The 20,272-nt window shown below is 42.0% G+C and overlaps 1 protein-coding gene across 2 annotated transcripts in view; it reads left to right on the plus strand.

Annotated features, from left to right (window-relative positions):
• LOC137648737 (CCR4-NOT transcription complex subunit 7-like) overlaps positions 1–20,272 on the plus strand; it is a 45,563-nt gene that overhangs the window by 12,169 nt on the left and 13,122 nt on the right. For both annotated transcript variants that reach the window (XM_068381807.1, XM_068381808.1), the window contains exons 2-6: positions 460–711; positions 7,423–7,616; positions 14,346–14,507; positions 17,151–17,265; positions 19,151–19,291. In XM_068381807.1, the coding sequence (XP_068237908.1) occupies positions 481–711; positions 7,423–7,616; positions 14,346–14,507; positions 17,151–17,265; positions 19,151–19,291 (843 nt within the window). In that variant the 5' untranslated portion in view covers positions 460–480. The remainder of the gene's footprint in view (positions 1–459; positions 712–7,422; positions 7,617–14,345; positions 14,508–17,150; positions 17,266–19,150; positions 19,292–20,272) is intronic.

Below are 20,272 nucleotides of genomic sequence, written 5' to 3' on the forward strand. Positions count from 1 at the left end.
AAAGTAAGGGTTGCTCTGCCTGTTGGTTGGATGGGGCTTACCCGCCACCCAACAAGCAACAATGTTTACATTGTTAAAAGTCTAAGTTTTTTTTTTAGCTTTGCTGATGACGTGCTTTTTAAAGGTCTCAGGTTTTTATGGTTAGGAAAAATAGAAGTATTTTGTTTTATATCATTGGGGACATGGTGTGTAGCCTGCTTATGGGTAAATGGATTGCATAGTAAATTAAATTTAAGCAAGTTGCTTTAACAAGATCTATTCGCAAAAGTTGATTGTGTAGGTGAGTATTAGAAGACTAATTTCAAATTCGAAATTACTCATTTTTATGCCATGGTTCAAAGTATGTTATGTATTTTCATTTTAAAAGCAAATTTATCATAGATAGATCCTTTTTATATAGTATACAGTATGTCTGTATCAAAGTAACTTAATTTAGAATTTATCTTTGTACTTTTGCAGGATTTCACGAGTATATATTGAATGGTTCAGAGTGTGATGCCTAGTCTAACAGGACCGTTCATCTTGGGCGGCGCGGGATCAGAAAGAGAGGGAAGTGACGGTGGAGGCAGCCGAGGGGGAGGTAGGAGCAGTGGCGGTATTCGACCTATGACCAATGAAGAATGTGGTATACGGGAAGTGTGGGCGCACAATATGGAAGAAGAATTTCACCATATAAGACGTGTAGTACAACAGTTTCCATATGTTGCTATGGTATGTGGCTTTGATTTTTCTTTTTAGTATGAGACTGCCTAGTAGTTGTAAGAGAATTAAGAGTGATAGTTTTCTTCAATTTAAGGCTGTTGATTTAAATATTGTTTTAAATGCTGGTTTTGTCATTTTGAGACGAAGTTTATTTTATTCATACACACATACAAATCTTTGTCCTTTAATAGGAGTATGACATTTCTATTTTAAATGAAAGATACATTTTGTCATTGAAACTTATATTTGTTTAAACTCCTGAATTGCTGTGAAAATTATGACTGCAATTAGGCTTAATTTGGTTGATTATTTTTAATGAAAATAGACTTTATTGTTACCAAAACTACCTTTTTCAATATTAATCTTACCCGATGATCATGTAGCTGTCAACTCTGTTGCCCGACAGAAATCTACGGTCGGGATACGCCAGCGATCGCTATACAGGTGGGGGTGTACACAACAGCGCCATCTGTGAGCAGGTACTCAAGTACTTCTTGTCAACAAGAACTCAATTTTCTCCTCGGTCCACTGGTTCTAGACCTACTTGGATACGCTGTTGATTCTGGAGTTATTGTTCACGATTTGGTGATGTATTTGCTCTAGAGTTTAGCCTTCGCTATTCAGGAAGCTTTATCATTAGCTTAGCAAGCTTTTGGAATTAATTTGATTTAATTATGGTGACGAAGAGAGTATGGACTCTCTTTCACTTTTAAATGGCCGACCCTTCCCTTAGACGGAAGTGTTGGTGTCGAAGAGAGTATAGACTCTCTTTCACTTTTTATACCCACCCTTCCCTTAGACGGAAGTGTGTTTAGGTTTTTGGTAATTTTGCTTAACAAAGTTATAGATTTATTTTATATCTCTCCGCCATTTATAGGCCTCTTCGATTAACTTCCATTTATTATAAACTTATAAAATTAATTTTTGTTTGTTTATATGCGACCTTTCCTAATAGTAGGCGGTCCTTACTTGGAACCGAAGTTAATTAACATTGAGCCCGTCATATCGTTTTTCCTGTTAAGAATTTATGCTATTTTAATTTTAATGTTTTTGAAAGAATTTCTTTGATAGTCTCGTACTGTTTTCAAAGTTGAACTAACGTTTTGTTTAGTCTCCGCAGTTGTTGACGTTCAGAACGTTCAACTTGCGTTCTATCGTTACGATAGAGAGAGAGTATTTCACGGTTTCACGTTGCAGTAAGAGTAAACCGATTCTAGCGTTTCGTTCATTCTTTCTTAGCTTAAATGGTTTTAATTCTAATAAAGGAACTTTTTATTTGGGAAACCTTTCAGTTTTTTTCCTTTAACAAAGAATATGTTTTAACGATATATATAATTGGGCTCATCTCTCAGGTTCTAAGTCAAGAGAGAGAGAGAGAGAGATAGAGACGGAGGGAGAGAGAGGAGGATAAACGTTTCGTTCAAGCGGGTAACGTTGTTCTCGTTTTTTGCTCTTCTCCCTAGTCGCTATAGGGGAAGAAGGTAAAACGTTTCTAGAGTTTTATTCTTGTTCCCAGGCTTTATGCGGTGAGAGATTTTAAACGTAGTTTATTTGATCTAGTGTTTAGTCTCTTTTCCTGCCACTGAATTCTTTATCTTTCATTATGTTTTTCTGTTACATTGTAATACTGTTTTCGCAATTACTACCTTTTAATGAAGGATAGGATTGCGTGTTTCAGGTACAAACCACTTAAAGTTTCGAGTTCAGTGAAATAAGTGCAAACAGAAAATCAAAAGAGATAAAGTGATATGCGCAAAGTGTTACAGTGTTGCGTTCGAGGGTTCGTCTGTTCGTGCCAGTTGTTCACCTAGTCCGATACCTCTTACAAGCTCCCAAGCCCAGGGGAGAAGTAATGTCGAAGGACTTATGGGTTCCACAGGCCTTGATCAACGAACAGACGTTTCCCTCCGTGGTTTCGGGTGTATCTACACACGTTGCCGACGTGATCACCCCACCCACACAAAGACGAGAGAGCCCATTTATTCCTCGTCTGCGGAAGAGGTTTCTCGCAGAAACCATGGACCAAATCTTGCAGCTTTTAAGTGCAAGTCGGTCCCTTCCGCGCAAGTCCAACGGCCTAGGTGTAGCCACTGGGTCAGTTCGGACTTGCTGCAGTACGACAACTGCACACCTCCCAAGAGAGGCAAGGTGGTACCGCAACAGGCAGTAACTCCGTCTGTTGCCGCACCAGCGGTTTTAGACCCTCAGTCACAACGGACAGTAGCTCCGTTTGTTGTTGTCTTTCATAGACCCTAGTGGTCCATGCTGCAGACTATACAGTCTCAGCTTGCTCCTTCATGCAGGAGTATCATGCTGGAAGGTTGACAATGCACCTGTTAACCTACAACCCGCCGAGGTTGTGCGCTCAGCAGAGACTGCGGCTGCCTGCTCCCACCCTCCACCTGTGAGAGCTCCACCACCGATGCGCAGTCCACCCTGCCAGACGCATGTTCTTGCTGCACCATCTGCTAACATGCGTGAGCTACCGCATCAGCAGTGGGAAGGTTCTGTAGAGCTGCCGGGTTCCAGCACTATGCGGCATTCTCCGCAGCCCATGCAGCATGCTCTGCATACCTTACAGCATGCTCCGCATACCATGCAGCATGCTCTGCATACCTTACAGCATGCTCCGCATACCATGCAGCATGAGCCGCATACCTTACAGCATGCTCCGCATACCATACCGCATGCTCCTCAACCCACCGCAGCCCCTCCCACGCTCCAGCACTCTGCTTTTGTTGTTGCCAGCTCCCACACTCCGACTGCGGAGAAGGTTGACGATGCACCCGTGGGCCTACACCTCCCACGGTTGTGCGCCCGGCATGGCTTCCTGCTCTCACACTCTTGTTGTGAGAGCTCCTCCACCCATGCACAAGTCAACCCTGCCAGATGTATGATGACTCCCACACACACAGCACTCCATTGCCGTGCGTGAGCTACCACAAGCTGCCGTGTTTTGACACGGTGTGTCAGCCTCCGCAACACACTGTGGTTACCGCCACTCGCCAGCAGCAAACTAGTCAGTCAGGAGTTGAGGCTTCCCCACACAACTTTGGTTGTTGCCAACTCACAAACTGTCATACAGTTACATGACGTTGCCTTCTGGTCTGCTACTTATACACCAGTGCTGTATGTCCTCACGCTCCTGTTGTGGTTGACAGTTCAGTTTTTGACAGTTCACAGACTGTCAAGCAGTTTCATAACGTTGCCTTCTGGTCTGCTGCTTTTGCACCAGTGAAACCTTCTCTGAGAGAACCTAGCTTTTCTCGGATATGGTTCCTGTAGATGAGAAAGTGCTGTTCTCCCTCCTTCTGATATTCCCTTGAGGACTCTGTCATTTGGAGAGGAGCCTTAAGCTGCTTAGCCTCCTATGGACTATTATTTAAGCATAACATGCTTCCAGGGAGGGTAAATGGTTCCGCTTCAGTCGCTAACCCCGTCTGTTGCCACACCTGCTCCCATAGACCTTGGGCTTTGTTGCAAGACATGCAGTCCAAGCTTAGTCCTTTAGAGGATTTTTTACGGAGTCAGTGTGTCACTGGGAAGACGTTCAACAACCAGCAGAGGTGACTTGTTGTGACGCAGTGCGGCAACCTCAGCAACCCGATAAGGAGTTGTCTGTACTACCCAGACAGTCTAGACAGTTTCGGGTTGTCGCTGTACTTCCTCGCTTCCCCATGGTTGACAGTTCACAGACTGTGCAGCAGTACCATGATCTTGTGTCCGGCTCCGTCACGCATCCACCAGTGCGACCGGATTCAGCGAGTCAGACGTTGCCCACTCCGTTGCCGTTTCCTCATCAGTTTCGGATGAGGAACCCTCTGATGAGGACATGGCTGAACGAGAAGATCAATCCCCAGCCCTGCTATCCATCCAGAAGATGCTGAAGAAGGAATACGGCCCTGTCAGGCTGTGGATGAGTCTGGTTAGGACACTGTCATCCGTGGTGCATTTGGTGTCACTTGGAAGACTACACCTCCGTCCTCTTCGGTTTCATCTAGCTCTTCACTGGAAAAGGACAAGACGCTACAAGCGGTCTCGATCCCGGTTTCCGGAAGATAAGTCTGGTCTAACCTGAGGAAAGGACTTTATCAACCTTTTATAGGGTCTTCCCCTGACTGTTCAGACTCCCAACCACGTTCTCTTCTCAGACGCATCGGACGTAGGCTGGGGTGCGACCTTAGGCGGTAGGGAATGCTCGGGATTATGGAACTCGCGTCAAAGGACAATGCATTTTAACTGCAAGAAGCTTCTGGCAGTAAGTCTGACCTGGAAAAGCTTCAGGTCTCTCCTTCAAGACAAAGTAATGGAGGTCAACACGGACAACTCCCTGCTTTGATGTTCATCTCCTAGCAAGGAGGGACCTACTCTCTGACATGGTGCGAGTTCGCTAGTGACCTCCTCTCCTGTTCAACAGGTCTTGACTTTTCACTAGTAACAAATTTCTTCCAAGGCACTTGAATGTCTTAGCAGTTTGTCTCAGTAGGAAGGGACAATAATTCCAACATATTGGACCCTCCACAGAGATGTATGCAAGAGACTTTGGGTCACTTGGGGCCATCCAACCATGGATCTCTTCGCAACCTCGATGTCCAAGAGGCTCTCAACAGACCCAGCAGTGGTTCTTTTAGATGCCTTTCTACTAGATTAGTCTCATCTAGATCTATATGCATTCCCTCCGTTCTAGTTTGTCAACAAGGTACTGCAGAAGTTCGCCTCTCACGTTGGGACAAAGTTGACACTAGTTGCTTCCCTCTGGCCCGCGAGAGAATAACTTACCGAGGTACTTCGATGGCTAGTAGACGTTCCCAGAACTCTTCCCCTAAGGGTGGACCTGCTACGTCTGCCACGCGTAAGAAGGTACTCCAAGGCCTCCACGCTCTTCGTCTCACTGCCTTCAGAGTATCGAAAGACTCTCGAGAACTAGAGGTTTTTCGAAGGAGGCAACCAGAGCGATTGTTAGAGCAAGGAGAACATCCACCCTTAGAGTCTACCAATCGAAGTGGGGAATCTTCCTAAACTGGTGCAAGTCAGTATCCGTATCCTCGACCAGTACCTCTGTAACTCAAATAGCTGACTTCCTCTTATATCTGAGAAAAGAGCGATCTCTTTCAGCTCCCACTTTCAAGGGTTACAGAAGCTTGTTGGCATCAGTCTTCCGTCACAGAGGCTTAGATCTTTTTAACAATAAAGATCTACAGGACCTCCTTAAGTCTTTTGAGACCACGAAGGAGCGTCGTTTGGTTACACCTGGTTGGAATTTAGACGTGGTTCTAAGATTCCTTATGTTAGACAGGTTCGAACCACTTCAATCAGCCTCCCTGAAAGATCTCACCTTTAAGACTCTTTTCCTGATATGCTTTACCAGCTAAAAGAGTCAGTGAGATTCATGCCTTCAGCAAGAACATCGGATTTTCATCCGAAACGGCTACATGTTCTACATCTTGGTTTTCTAGCCAAACACGAGCTGCCTTCTCGGCCTTGACCAATATCGTTCGTTATTCCAAACTTATCGATATGGTTGGAAAGGAACTAGAAAGAGTATTATGTCCTGTAGAGCTCTTAAGTTCTTTTTTAAAAAACCTTTATGAGGCCCGTCTGAAGCTTTATGGTGTTCAGTTAAGAATTCATCTTTGCCTATGTCAGAGAATTCTTTATCCTATTATTTTCAGACTGTTAATACGAGAAGCTCATTCCCTTCTGAATGAGGAAGACCAAGCTTGGCTGAAGGTAAGGACACACGAAGTTAGAGCTATCACAACTTCCGTGACCTTTTAATAAAATAGATCTCTGCAAAATATTTTCGACGCAACCTTTTGGAAAAGCTAATCAGTGTTCGCGTCTTTTATCTTAAGAATGTCCAGTCTCTTTACGAGAACTGCTACACTCTGGGACCATTCGTAGCAACGAGTGCAGTAGTGGTGGGGGCTCCACCACTACAATTCCCTAATTCCAGAACCTTTTTAATCTTTCTCTTGAAATATTTCTGGGTTGTCCGGAAGGCTAAGAAGCCTTCCGCATCCTGGTTGATTTGGCGGGTGGTCAAATTCTTTCTTGAGAAGCGCCTAGATTAGAGGTTGTGATGAGGTCCTTTAGTATGGGTTGCAGCCCTTAATACTTCAGCACCTAGGAGTCGCTCAGCATCCTAAGAGGATCGCTAGGCTCAGTAAGGAAGACGTACTTAAAAAGGCAGAGTAATGGTTCAAGTCGACTTCCTTACCAGGTACTTATTTATTTTATGTTTGTTATTTTGAATAACGGCTAAAATAAGATACGGGATACTTAGCTTCTTTGTTAACATGTATGCTGGTCTCCACCCACCACCCTGGGTGTGAATCAGCTACATGATCATCGGGTAAGATTAATATTGAAAAATGTTATTTTCATTAGTAAAATAAATTTTTGAATATACTGTACTTACCCGATGATCATGAATTTAAGGACCCGCCCTTCCTCCCCATAGAGAACCAGTGGACCGAGGAGAAAATTGAGTTCTTGTTGACAAGAAGTACTTGAGTACCTGCTCACAGATGGCGCTGTTGTGTACACCCCCACCTGTATAGCGATCGCTGGCGTATCCCGACCGTAGATTTCTGTCGGGCAACAGAGTTGACAGCTACATGATCATCGGGTAAGTATATTCAAAAATTTATTTTACTAATGAAAATAACATTTTTTGCACTTGCACACATTAATATTTTCCTCTCCAAAATATTTCAGGATACCGAGTTCCCAGGTGTTGTGGCTCGGCCAATTGGGGAATTCAGAAGCAATGCAGATTATCAGTATCAGCTCCTGCGATGCAATGTTGATTTGCTCAAAATTATTCAGTTGGGTCTCACTTTTTTGGATGAGCAAGGAAAGACTCCTCCTGGGTACAGTACGTGGCAATTTAACTTCAAATTCAATTTGACGTAAGTATAATAATCTCTCTTTCTCTCTCACAATGCTCACCCAAGTAGTTAGCCTAATTAAGTACTTGGTTGTCATTTAACTGCAGTGTGTCACAACTGGGGTGAATAGATATTAAAAAAATTAGTGGTCACGAGTGATTATATTTTTTAGGGCACACAATGCAAGTACTGGGAGGGACTTGGTTGGTGAATATATATTTCTCTCTCTCTCTCTCTCTATCTCTCTCTTACTGCAAGTGAAAGTTGTTACTTTGTAATGAAACCTGTAATTTTCAAGTTTTAAATATTTAACTTAGCCGGTGAATATATAATAGCTGCAACTCTGTTGCTCGACAGACAAAAAAACAGTAAAAACTCTCCAGCGATCGCTATACAGGTTGCGGGTGTGCCCACCAGCGCCAACTGTCGGCCAGATACCACTCTCTCGATGTAAACAAAGACTCAATTTCTTCTCTGTCGACGTGTCGACAAGACGTACTTTTACTCGCTGTAGAACCTGGAGTTTTCTCAACATATTTGGTGAAGTACTTCATTTTGGTTTGAGCTTTCGCAGTGCAGGTGTTTTATCTTCATCTTAAATCTTGAACTCGTTTTGGATAGATTTAATTTTTGGTGACAAAGAGAGTATGGACTTTCTTTGACTTTTAAATGGCCGACCCTTCCCTTAGACGGAAGTGTGTTTAGGCTTTTAGTAATTATCTTATCACGTTATAAATTAATTATAGATTTTCCTCTATATATTTTATATCTCACCGCCTTTATTAGGCCTCTTCGATTAACTTTCCATTTATAATAAACATAAAAAAAAATAAATTTTAATGTTTTGTTTATATGCGACCTTTCCTGAGAGTAGGCGGTCCTAACTTGGAAACCGAAGTTAAACAACGTTGAGCCCTTTCAATCGTAAATAGCTTTTAAAGAGCTAATGATTTAAAACTTTTTAAATGAATATTTTTAATAAATATTTTATGAAAGAATTTCTTTGAATAGTCTTCGTACTGTTTTCAAAGATGAACTAACGTTTAGTTTATTTATGCTACGCAGTTTGCGCTCTATCGTTACGATAGAGAGAGAGAGTATCACGGTTTCACTTTGCAGAAAGAGTAAATCGATTCTGACGTTTTGTTCATTCTTCTTTCAAAGCTTAAATGTTTTAAATTCTATTTTAAAGGAACTTTTTAATTGAAAAACCTTTCAGTTTTTTTTCCTTTGGTCAAATAACATGTTTTTTTGACGAAACGTAATTGGGCTCTTCTCTTAGGTGCGAAATCAAGAGAGAAAGAGAGAGAGAGATAGAGACGGAGGGAGAGAGAGGAGAGAAAACGTTCCGTTCAAGCGGGTAACGTTGTTCTCGAGTTACTCTCGTCCCTAGTCTCTGTACGGGTAGAAAGGATAAAACGTTTTTAGTTGTATTCTCGTCCCCAGGCAATGTACGGTGAGAGATTGAAAACGTAGTTTTGAATGAACTAGTGTTTATTCTCTTCCCCAACCACTGAATTTTTTTATCTTAAAAGATGTTTACTGTTTTTTTGCTGGTATTAATGTGCTTGCATTATACGACTGATTTCGCATTTACTACCTTTTGATGAGGGTAGAATTGCGTGCTTCAGGTAGAAATCAGTAAAAGTTTCGATTTCAGTGAAATAAGTGCTAAACAGAAAATCGTAGTGATAAAGTGATATGGCGCAAAGTGTTAGTGTTGCGTCCGAGGGTTCGTCTGTTCGTGCCTGTTGTTCACCTAGTCCGGGACCTCTTGCAAGCTCCCAAGCCCAGGGGAGAAGTAATGTCGTACGACTTATGGGTTCGAGAGGCCTTGATCAGCGAACAGACGTTTCCCTCTATGGTATCGGGTGTATCTTACCAAGATCTCCCCTACCATAAGGCGAGAGAGACAATTTTCTTCTCGTCATCCGAAGGCTTTTCGCATAAGAAACCTGAAACAAGGTTTCGAGGCCCTTAAGCGAAAGTCAGTCCTTTCAGGACAGGTCCAGCGTCCTGGTTACAGCCATTAGGACAGCTCTGACCCTATGCAGTCATCGGAAAACTGCTCGCCGCCTAACAAAAGCGTAACACAGACTCCGAGAGTCTTTTTTGTTGGCAAAGTGTTGCGGTCACAGACGTTACCCTCGTCTCTTACCGCAACCATTTCCGTTGATCCTAAATGGGTTGTACGGCAAGACATGCAGAATAAGCTTGCCTCCCTTATGGAAGACTATTCTGCCGATTAGTCCGTTGAGCCTAGCCGTTTATCTCATCGAGATCCTGGCTTTCAGCCAACCTAACGTTCCTTTGTGCGTCCTGTTGACGTTGGCGTAGCTAAGTCACGTCAGTCAGGTTGTTTAGAACCACACTCGATGCGGTCTCGTGTGGATTTTCAGCCACATTTGGACGTTAGGCCACTTGCTGATGCTCCTGTTGACGTTCAGGACGTTCGCTAACAATCGGAGTTGACTTGTTTTGACGCTGTGCGTCAACCTCCGCATTCTAGAGTTGTTTTGACTGCTCAGTCTAGGCAGTCAAAGCAGTCTCGAGTGGACGCTGTGCGTCCTCACGCACCTGTTGTTGTTGACAGTTCACAGACTGTCAAGCAGTTACATGACGTTGCGTCCTGGTCTCTCGCACCTGTTGTTGTTGACAGTTCACAGACTGTCAAGCAGTTACATGACGTTGCGTCCTGGTCCGCTACTAATGCACCAGTGCGTGTGGACTCTGCTTGTAAAGCATTGCCACCACGTTAGGTCTCTCCCTTGCTTGAGACTCAGCTATTATCGGACAAGGTTCCTTTAGATGAGGAAGTTGCTGTTCCCCCTCCTACTGATATTCCCTTGAGGACTCTGTCAGACGGAGAGGAGCCTAAAGCTGCTTAGCCCTCTATGGACTTTAATTAAATCATGCTGATTTTTAAGGATCTTTGTCCGGATCTTTTTGTAACTGCTGCTCCTCGTTCGCCTAAACGTCAGAGCTTACACTAGGCCTAGCTACTTCGAAGCCGTTGTTTATAAGCTAGTGCTCTCTTGCTCTCCTAGAGAGCTTTACGTTTGCTAGGCGACTGGTTTATCACCAGGAGGAGTTTGGGGGATACAGCCTTTGTTTTCCCTTCTTTTAAACTGGCTTATAGAGCGAGAGTCTGATATGACACGAGAGAAGTTCTCGGCTTGGGAGTTCCTGCCTCTGCCCAGATAGACTTCTTAAATCTCGTAGACTCTCCCTGGCGCCTGGCCAGGAGACGCTCCAAGATTTTACAGGTCAACTTCACAGCTGTTTTCGAGTCTTTGAAGTTTTGCTGTACAATTATGTCATGCATAAACAAGGCTTTCAGGGATGGCTCCTATGATCTGACAGCCACGTTCTCTGCAGGGACAAGTCCCTCAGGGATGGCTCCATGATTTGGCAGCCATGTTCACTGCAGGAGTACGTAAGAGGCAAGTGCGCTCAATGTGTTCATTGTCAAGACAAACTTCACGATGAAGTCTACCAGGCTGTCTTGACAGCATTTATGGAAGGCGACTGGATGGTCTCTCTCGACCTTCAGGAGGCATACTTCCACATTCCTATACACCCGGATTCCCAACCGTTTGTTCACAGGAATGTGGGGTACCAGTTTCGACCTATCGGAGATCAGAGCCTCCCTGTACTTGGACGACTGGCTTCTCAGAGCCTCTTCCAGTCATCGCTGTCTGAAGGATCTCAATTGGACTCAAGATCTGGCCAAGGAATTGGGACTCCTAGTCAATTTGGAAAAGTCACAGCTGGTCCCATCCCAAACTATTCTGTATTTAGGGATGGAGATTCACAGTCAAATTTTTCGGGCTTTTCCGTCGGCCCCCAGAATAGATCAAGCCCTGCTCTCCATCCAGAAGATGCTGAAGAAAGAACGCTGCTCAGTCAGGCTGTGGATGAGTCTGGTAGGGACGCTATCATCCCTGGAGCAATTTGTCTCGCTAGGAAGGCTACACCTCCGTCCTCTTCAATTCCATCTGGCTTTTCACTGGAAAAAGGACAAGACGCTAGAGGCGGTCTCGATCCCGATTTCCGAAAAGATAAAGTCTTGTCTGACTTGGTGGAAGGACAATATCAGCCTACGATAGGTTCTTCCCCTGGCAGTTCAGATACCCAACCACGTTCTCTTCTCGGACGCATCGGACTTGGGCTGGGGCGCGACGCTGGACGGTCGGGAATGCTCAGGTCTGTGGAACTCGAGTCAGAGGAGCATGCATATCAACAGCAAGGAGCTTTTGGCGGTTCATCTGGCCTTGATAAGCTTCGAGAATCTCCTTCGAGGCAAGGTGGTGGAGGTAAACTCGGACAACACCACGGCCTTGGCGTACATTTACAAACAGGGAGGTACCCACTCACTGACTTTGTACGAGGTCGCAAGGGACCTGCTCATCTGGTCAAAAGATCGAGGCATCTCCCTAGTAACGAGGTTCATCCAGGGCGACTTGAACGTCCTAACAGATTGTCTCAGTCGGAAAGGTCAAGTAATTCCAATCGAATGGACCCTCCACAAGGATGTGTGCAAGAGACTTTGGTCGACTTGGGGTCAACCCACCATAGATCTCTTTGCAACCTCGCTGACCAAGAGGCTTCCAATCTATTGCTCTCCAGTCCCGGACCCAGCAGCAATACATATAGATGCCTTCCTCTTAGATTGGTCACATCTGGATCTTTACGCATTCCCACCATTCAAGATTGTCAACAAGGTACTGCAGAAGTTCGCCTCTCACGAAGGGACAAGGTTGACGTTAGTTGCTCCCCTCTGGCCCGCGAGAGAATGGTTCACCAAGGTACTTCGATGGTTAGTAGACGTTCCCAGAAGTCTTCCTCTAAGAGTAGACCTTCTAAGTCAGCCACACGTAAAGAAGGTACACCAAAGCCTCCACGCTCTTCGTCTGACTGCCTTCAGACTATCGAAAGACTCTCGAGAGCTAGAGGCTTTTCGAAGGAGGCAGCCAGTGCGATTGCTAGAGCAAGGAGAGCTTCTACCATTAGAGTCTACCAATCGAAGTGGGAAGTCTTCCGAGACTGGTGCAAGTCAGTTTCTGTATCCTCGACCAGTACCTCTGTAGCCCAAATAGCTGATTTTCTCTTATACCTGAGAAAAGGACGATCCCTTTCAGCTCCCACTATCAAGGGCTACAGAAGCATGTTGGCATCGATCTTCCGGCATAGAGGCTTAGATCTTTCCAACAATAAAGATCTGCAATACCTCCTTAAGTCTTTCGAGACCACTAAGGAGCGTCGTTTGGCTACTCCTGTGTGGAAATTAGACGTGGTCCTAAGATTCCTCATGTCAGACAGGTTTGAGCCTTTACAGTCAGCCTCCCTGAAAGATCTCACTCTTAAGACACTTTTCCTGGTATGCTTAGCCTCAGCTAAAAGAGTCAGTGAGATTCATGCCTTCAGCAAGAGCATTGGATTTTCGTCAGAAAAGGCCACTTGTTCTCTGCAACTTGGTTTTCTAGCCAAAATGAGCTACCTTCTCGTCCTTGGCCTAAATCTTTCGATATTCCCAGCTTATCGGAGATCGTAGGCAATGAACTAGAAAGAGTCTTATGCCCTGTTAGAGCTCTTAAGTTCTACTTAGCTCGTACTAAACCTTTACGAGGCCAATCTGAAGCGTTATGGTGTTCGGTTAAGAAACCATCCTTGCCTATGTCAAAGAATGCTTTGTCATGTTTTATCAGATTGTTAATACGAGAAGCTCATTCACACTTGAGTGAGGAAGACCGATCTTTGCTTAAGGTTAAGACGCACGAGGTTAGAGCTGTAGCAACTTCCGTGGCCTTTAAGCAAAATAGATCTCTGCAAAGTATCATGGACGCAACCTATTGGAGAAGCAAGTCAGTGTTCGCGTCATGTTACTTAAAAGGTGTCCAGTCTCTTTACGAGAACTGCTACACACTGGGACCATTCGTAGCAGCGAGTGCAGTAGTGGGTGAGGGCTCAACCACTACAATTCCCTAATTCCATATCCTTTTAATCTGTCTCTTGAAATGTTTTAATGTTTTTATGGGTTGTCCGGAAGGCTAAGAAGCCTTTCGCATCCTGGTTGATTTGGCGGGTGGTCAAAGTCATTTCTTGAGAGCGCCCAGATTAGGGGTTTGATGAGGTCCTGTTGTATGGGTTGCAGCCCTTGATACTTCAGCTCCTGGGGGTCTGTCAGCATCCTAAGAGGATCGCGGGGCTCCGTAAGGAAGACGTACTTACAAGGCAGAGTAATCGTCTAAGTCGACTTCCTTACCAGGTACCTATTTATTTTGGTTTTGTTATATTGATAACTGTCAAAATGAAATAAAAAACTCTTAGCTTATACGATGTAAACATATTTAACTGGTCTCTACCCACCACCCTGGGTGTGAATCAGCTATTATATATTCACCGGCTAAGTTGAATATTTAAAAATGATATTATAATTATAAAATAAATTTTTGAATATACTTACCCGGTGAATATATAAATTAAACGACCCTCCCTTCCTCCCCAATAGAGACGCAGTGGGATGAGAAGAAATTGAGTCTTTGTTTACATCGAGAGAGTGGTATCTGGCCGACAATTGGCGCTGGTGGGCACACCCGCAACCTGTATAGCGATCGCTGGCGAGTTTTTACTGTTTTTTTGTCTGTCGAGCAACAGAGTTGCAGCTATTATATATTCACCGGGTAAGTATATTCAAAAATTTATTTTATAATTAAAATATCATTTTTAAATGTATATATTTTTTTCAAGGGAGGATATGTATGCCCAGGATAGCATAGATTTGCTACAGAATTCAGGATTGCAGTTCAAAAAGCATGAAGAAGATGGCATAGAGCCTGTTGACTTTGCCGAACTTTTAATGACTTCTGGTATCGTGCTAGTCGACAATGTGAAAATGCTTTCTTTTCACAGGTAAGTTTCTTGAACATGTTGGTTTGTAGAATAGGCTTTTGTTTGGTTTCATTGTGTTGTGTAAAATATATTCCTCATAATTGTTAGTGTGGTATCCTGATATATAAATGGAATGTGTCTTTGGGAACAAACAACTAAGGATTGGGGCATCAATTGCCTTTAGATAAAATTGACTATACAGTAATTCAAACTGATGAAATCTACCTGTTTACTCTTATTCTCTGAAAAAGCCTTTACCCTATAGAATAAATTACTTATAAAAGTATCGAAGAGGTTTGAAAGAATAAGCTTTCTCTTCATGCTTCATGTACATGGGTATAGGCATATTGTGTTTGATCTTATACAGCTCTTCCAGTAGTGACATTCTTTGTTCCTACATGTATACAAATAATCTTCCTTTAAATAGGAGTTTGTCTTCGGTGTACGCTTGAAAGGCTATTGAATGTTTAACAAGGTAAGTGGTGGAAGCCACCCACATGTCACTTCACTTTTGTCTTGGGCAGCAAAGAGTACAAACATATTCATTGCTACTCTTCTTGTCTGTTACACCTATATTTCATGTGTGATTATAAGTGCTTTTGCATAACAGATCATTGAAGGTGAGCATGTGGTATATTACCTATAAGTGTACAATCCATCGGTCCCCTTGTGAATGACAGGAGCGTATGCAGTTCCGCTCCTGAAGGGTGGTACTATGCAGTTCTATTGAAGTGATCATGGTATCGTCAAGATCGTGCTTCCGATGAGCTTCTCTTAGATTTTTACTCATTTCCCTTTTTCAGGCGGGAATTTCCCGTTGCAGTCAAGTGTTCCCTCTTTTCATCGTACCCAATACAGTAATGACCTTTGTCATTTACTGGTCATACCTGACATGCCCCTGAGTGTGAACCTTGAAAAGGGCCAGTGTTCTCTTCCACCACTTTCAAACTTTAGTGGTCACTATCCTTTGGGAGGGAGAGATGGTACTCTCCCGCTAGCTGGTACCATTGGTGTTGGTCAAGGAGATCTGAGTACCGAGGACAGGGGAAGGTTGACCATTGCGGTCACGTTTCCTGTCCTGACAGGGAAAGATTGTTCCTTGCCCTTAATGTATTTCTCCGCTTGGAGCTTATTGCTGAGTATCCTTGGGTTGCTTTTAATCCTGGCAATAGGTTTTTAAGGGTATCAGTCATGTTCCTCCTTGACCTAGTGGTGCTCAGGTGGGTGTCGGTAGTTACTTTATGATTCGCTTAGAAGTTTTTTCTTGATGGTTGGTGATTTCTTTTCTTGGGAACATTGTTCTTGGGCAGCCAGATTCATCGCTGAAGATGGCTGGCAAATGGGAAGAAATATGTGCGCTCTACCCTTTCCAGCTCCTCTTCCTCCTACTTGTCCAGCTTTTCTTCCTCCTCCTCTTCATCCGATTTCTCTAACACGGGTTGTGGTAGCCCATAGGAAATGCCCCTACTTGGCAATCTACTGGACTGGGGTCTGAGACCCACTTAAGCTCGATAGTTTCTTGTAGTGTCTGCAACCTTACTACCCTTGTAAGCTAATGATGGGGTGTTTTGAGGGAACCTATAGGTCTACCGGCTGAGTCATCAGTAGGGTGGAGAGGGGTCTTGGTCACTGATCATATGTATATATGGTCAGTGTCTAGGGTACTGTATTGCCCTGCTAGGGCATGGTCACTGTCCCTTGGTTTTGCCATTCATTCATTTTAATCCTTTAAAATACTAATGCTTAGAATAATTCCAGAAAACCCAATTGCAAAGAGGTTTGTGAGGCTCCAAGCAATCTCTCTCCTTGTAAATAAGTGATGGTGTGCTACTGATGCTCGATCTTGTATGTCAATCAAGATCACATCACTGTTCTGTGGTCTATTCTACCCTTGACCTCCAGTTATGCTCCTGACCACTTCATCTACCCTGTGAGAATGGTCTAGCATTGCCTCTGTGCATTAGCAGAGAAAATAAGCCTCAAAGATCATAGTATCCTACTGACTTACTCAAGTCTTCTATCAGGAGTTTGCATGTGTTTCAATGGCAAGTCCGTCTTAGCTAGTCATCATACATACATATACCAAAGGCACTTCCCCCAATTTTGGGGGGTAGCCGACATCAACAAATGAAACAAAAAAAAAAAAAAAAAAAAAAAGGGGGACCTCTACTCTCTACGTTCCTCCAGCTAGTCATGAATGAGAATAAAATCAGGGTTCCCCTAACTCTTATGCTTTAAGGAAGATCTTGGAGGTTACAATCTTCATTAATGTATATAAAGTGTGTAGAGTTGTTGATAAACTTGTGCTTCTTCTCTCACAGAGAAATCACATCATAATTCATGTACCAAGCACTTTCTACCTTGGTTTTTATCTATAGGTCTATATATTAATATAATAAGATGGATAGTTCCAACAACCTGATAGTCAATCTTATCTTTTTTTTCTACATTACTGTACTTTCATCTTTAGGACTTAAGGATGGCTGTGTCTGGAGACATTGCAATGTCATTTAGGCATAACATGATTGATGGATTTAGATGAATTTTTTTTAATTATTAGCCTTACATTTTTGTCCTTTTACAGTAAAAAACAAAACTGCAAATAATTTATGGTAAAATTTATGTTACTAACTTACATATCTTTTCTCCCCTTCTCCCCCACAGTGGATATGATTTTGGATATCTGCTAAAATTATTAACCGACCAAAACTTACCCGCTGAAGAAAGTGATTTCTTCGAGTTGTTGAGAATCTACTTCCCTTCCATATATGATGTAAAGGTTAGTAACATTTATGTGTTCTTATGCGCATATAAACCTATTCATCTCTTCTTTACTTGCTTCAATTTCATCATGTAGCTGGGAGTACCTATTTTGTATTGGTAAACTAAACTCTTCAGACTTTTTACATATTGCAGGAGTGTTTATTTTCTTTCTTAAAATTAGGTTTTCTCTTTCCTTCTCACCATTCTATGGTCACTTGACTAACTTGTTTAGCACTGTTATGTCTTTATCTAAATTGACTTTCACTGGGAATAAAATGTAATTCCTTTTTTGTTTCTCCATTTGGGCTTCTCCATGTCCATTTTTTCTATGTTCTTTTTTCATAAAAAAGCTGTTCATTATTTATTGTTAATTTAAAGTTTTTTAGTTTGTATATAATAGATTTAATTTAATGATGTTATTATTCTTATACTTCTCTTGTATATTTCCTCATTTCCTTTCCTCACTGAGCTATTTTTCCTGTTGGAGCCCTTGGGCTTATAGCATCCTGCTTTTCCAACTAGGGTTGCAGCTTAGCAAGTAATAATAATACCATTATTTAGAGAAAATAATGTAAAAGAATTTCTGAAAAATTATTCTATAATCACTTCACAATGAATGGAAAAATATTTTGGTTGTTTAGAGTGGAATATAATAGAAAATAAAGCAAACTTTTGAAAAATTTATTCTATAAACAGCAGTAAAACTAATAAACATGGAAATTTAGGTTATATATTATAGAGTAAGTGAGCACGTGTAACGGATGATGACAAATCTCACATGTAGCTCGAGGATGGATCTTATGCCTCGTAGTAAAGGGGTTAAGGTGTTCTGCATAAATATTAAATACTACATTTTTCCAATCTAAATTCTTAAAAACTTCTAGGCATGCTGTCTAATTCCTTTCTTAATCAGAACTTTCTCACCAATTGTATGTAGCTTTAGGAATGCTGTACTTTTTGTATACAGTAGATATCTTCCAGTGTTCTAACATATATTCCTTTGAAGGGCTTTCATTACTGCTGAGCTTTTGACAGAATCAAAAGCCATTTCATATCCTATAAATATCCATTTCTAAAGCCTGCCTGGGTGGTAATGTTTCTGGTCTTTTGTTTCCCCCTCTTTGTGAATTATTATAATAAAGTTCATCCAAGCTTTATGCCTAAAGAATTCTTGCAGACATTTCGTGTAAAGTTCAGCCAGTTTTACTACTATGAAATCTCATTCATCTATTATTAAATCACTCCATGCTTTTTAATGTTTTCTTTTCTTCTGCTACTGTTACTTTGGTACTGGCTCAGGTGTTTTATTATTTCTATTGGAATTATTTATTGTATCACTATTGTATAGCATTGTATAGAAATCCTTTGCAATTTTTATCACTCCATCTCTATTGTTGATATTTCCATTTTCACCCTTTAAAACAAACATCTGTCGGTGCTTTGTTCCAAGTAATCTTTTCATCAATTTGATGCTTCTACATTCCTTGATTAGCTGCACAGTTAAGATGACATGTCTAAGGAAGAAAAATTAAATTTTCCACTTCAACCCACCCTCTCAGTTATAGGCATAAGGACATAAGTGGTTATTCTCTGGCATGATTTTGGCAGAGTTTCTCCCTTGGGCTACCTTTTGTTACCCAACTACCTTGTTAATGATTCAGTGGCTCTTCTAGTGCTGCTGAATACATATCCTTATTTTATAGGACTTAGAATTTGCTGTTTTGGTATATATAAAATTAAATAAAACAAAGAGACAATTATATCAATATGAAGGGAGATAATTCTGTTTTACAGGGAAAGTGCATAGGTTCTGATTCAGGGAATCTTGATTCTTTGTATTTGACCATGTTATTTAATTATATTTACCTTTCATCTTTTTCTTTCCTTATGCACCCGATCAGTACCTGATGAAATCCTGCAAGAATTTGAAGGGAGGATTGCAGGAAGTTGCAGAGCAACTGGAACTGGAACGAGTAGGACCACAACATCAGGCTGGCTCTGACTCTCTCCTAACAGGGGCAGCGTTCTTCAAGATGAAAGAAGTAAGCTTCATTCATTCATAATTTTTATGCTTTTTACTTTTTATTATCCTTTTCATCATAATTTAAATGAGAAATACAGGTTTTCCTTGCCTAATGAATATTATGGAGTTTAATAATTTTTGAGTAAATAATTTTTAGATCATCAAATGTTTGATTTTTTAGTAATGTGAACTATATTATGTTCCATACTGCTACATACCAGTCTCCTAGCCAGACAGCTCTGCCTGGGAAGTATGATTTTAAACACAATGATGTGCTTGCAGTGTATTTGTGTTTATTCTATACAGAATATTGAATTATGTTTCATCGTTAAAGTATGTGTTGTAACTGCAAAAAGCTATCTCTTAGTTTGAGTTAGGAAAGGAAAACTTGTGTGAAAACTCTGTCCCTTTAGATAGAATAAAAATGAGATTTCTGCATGAGCAAGGGAAATCTCTGTCATTGATTATACCTGAGTTAGTGTTGTATTCAACCACCTGCATAGCTATAAAGACATAGTGGCATTTTATTTTTAACCCTTTTACCCCCAATGGACGTACCGGTACGACCTTGCAAAAAACTGCTTTTTCAATATTAATCTTACCCGATAATCATGTAGCTGTCAACTCCGTTGCCCGACAGAATTCTACGGAAGGGATATGCCAGCGATCACTATACAAGAAGGGGATTTACTCACCAGCGCCACCTGTGGCCAGGTACTGCAGTACTTCTTGTTGACACCACCTCAATTTTTCCTCTGTCGTGCTTCCGGCAAGACCTACATGGATACGCTTATAATTTTGGAGTCTTGTTCACGGTTTTTGGTGAAGTATTGCTCTAAGATTTCAGCTTTCGCTATACAGGAAACTTGTCTCTTAGCTTAGATAGCTTTTAGATTGATTTGATTAATGGTTAACGATTTTCTGCTTTAATTGGAATTCCCCCTTGACTGTTCTTTGATTCAAGATGTCCGACCTTCCTCAAGCTCCTCCCCAAAGACGA

Source organism: Palaemon carinicauda, chromosome 10 (genome assembly GCF_036898095.1).
Source record: "Palaemon carinicauda isolate YSFRI2023 chromosome 10, ASM3689809v2, whole genome shotgun sequence".
Lineage (NCBI taxonomy): Eukaryota > Metazoa > Arthropoda > Malacostraca > Decapoda > Palaemonidae > Palaemon > Palaemon carinicauda.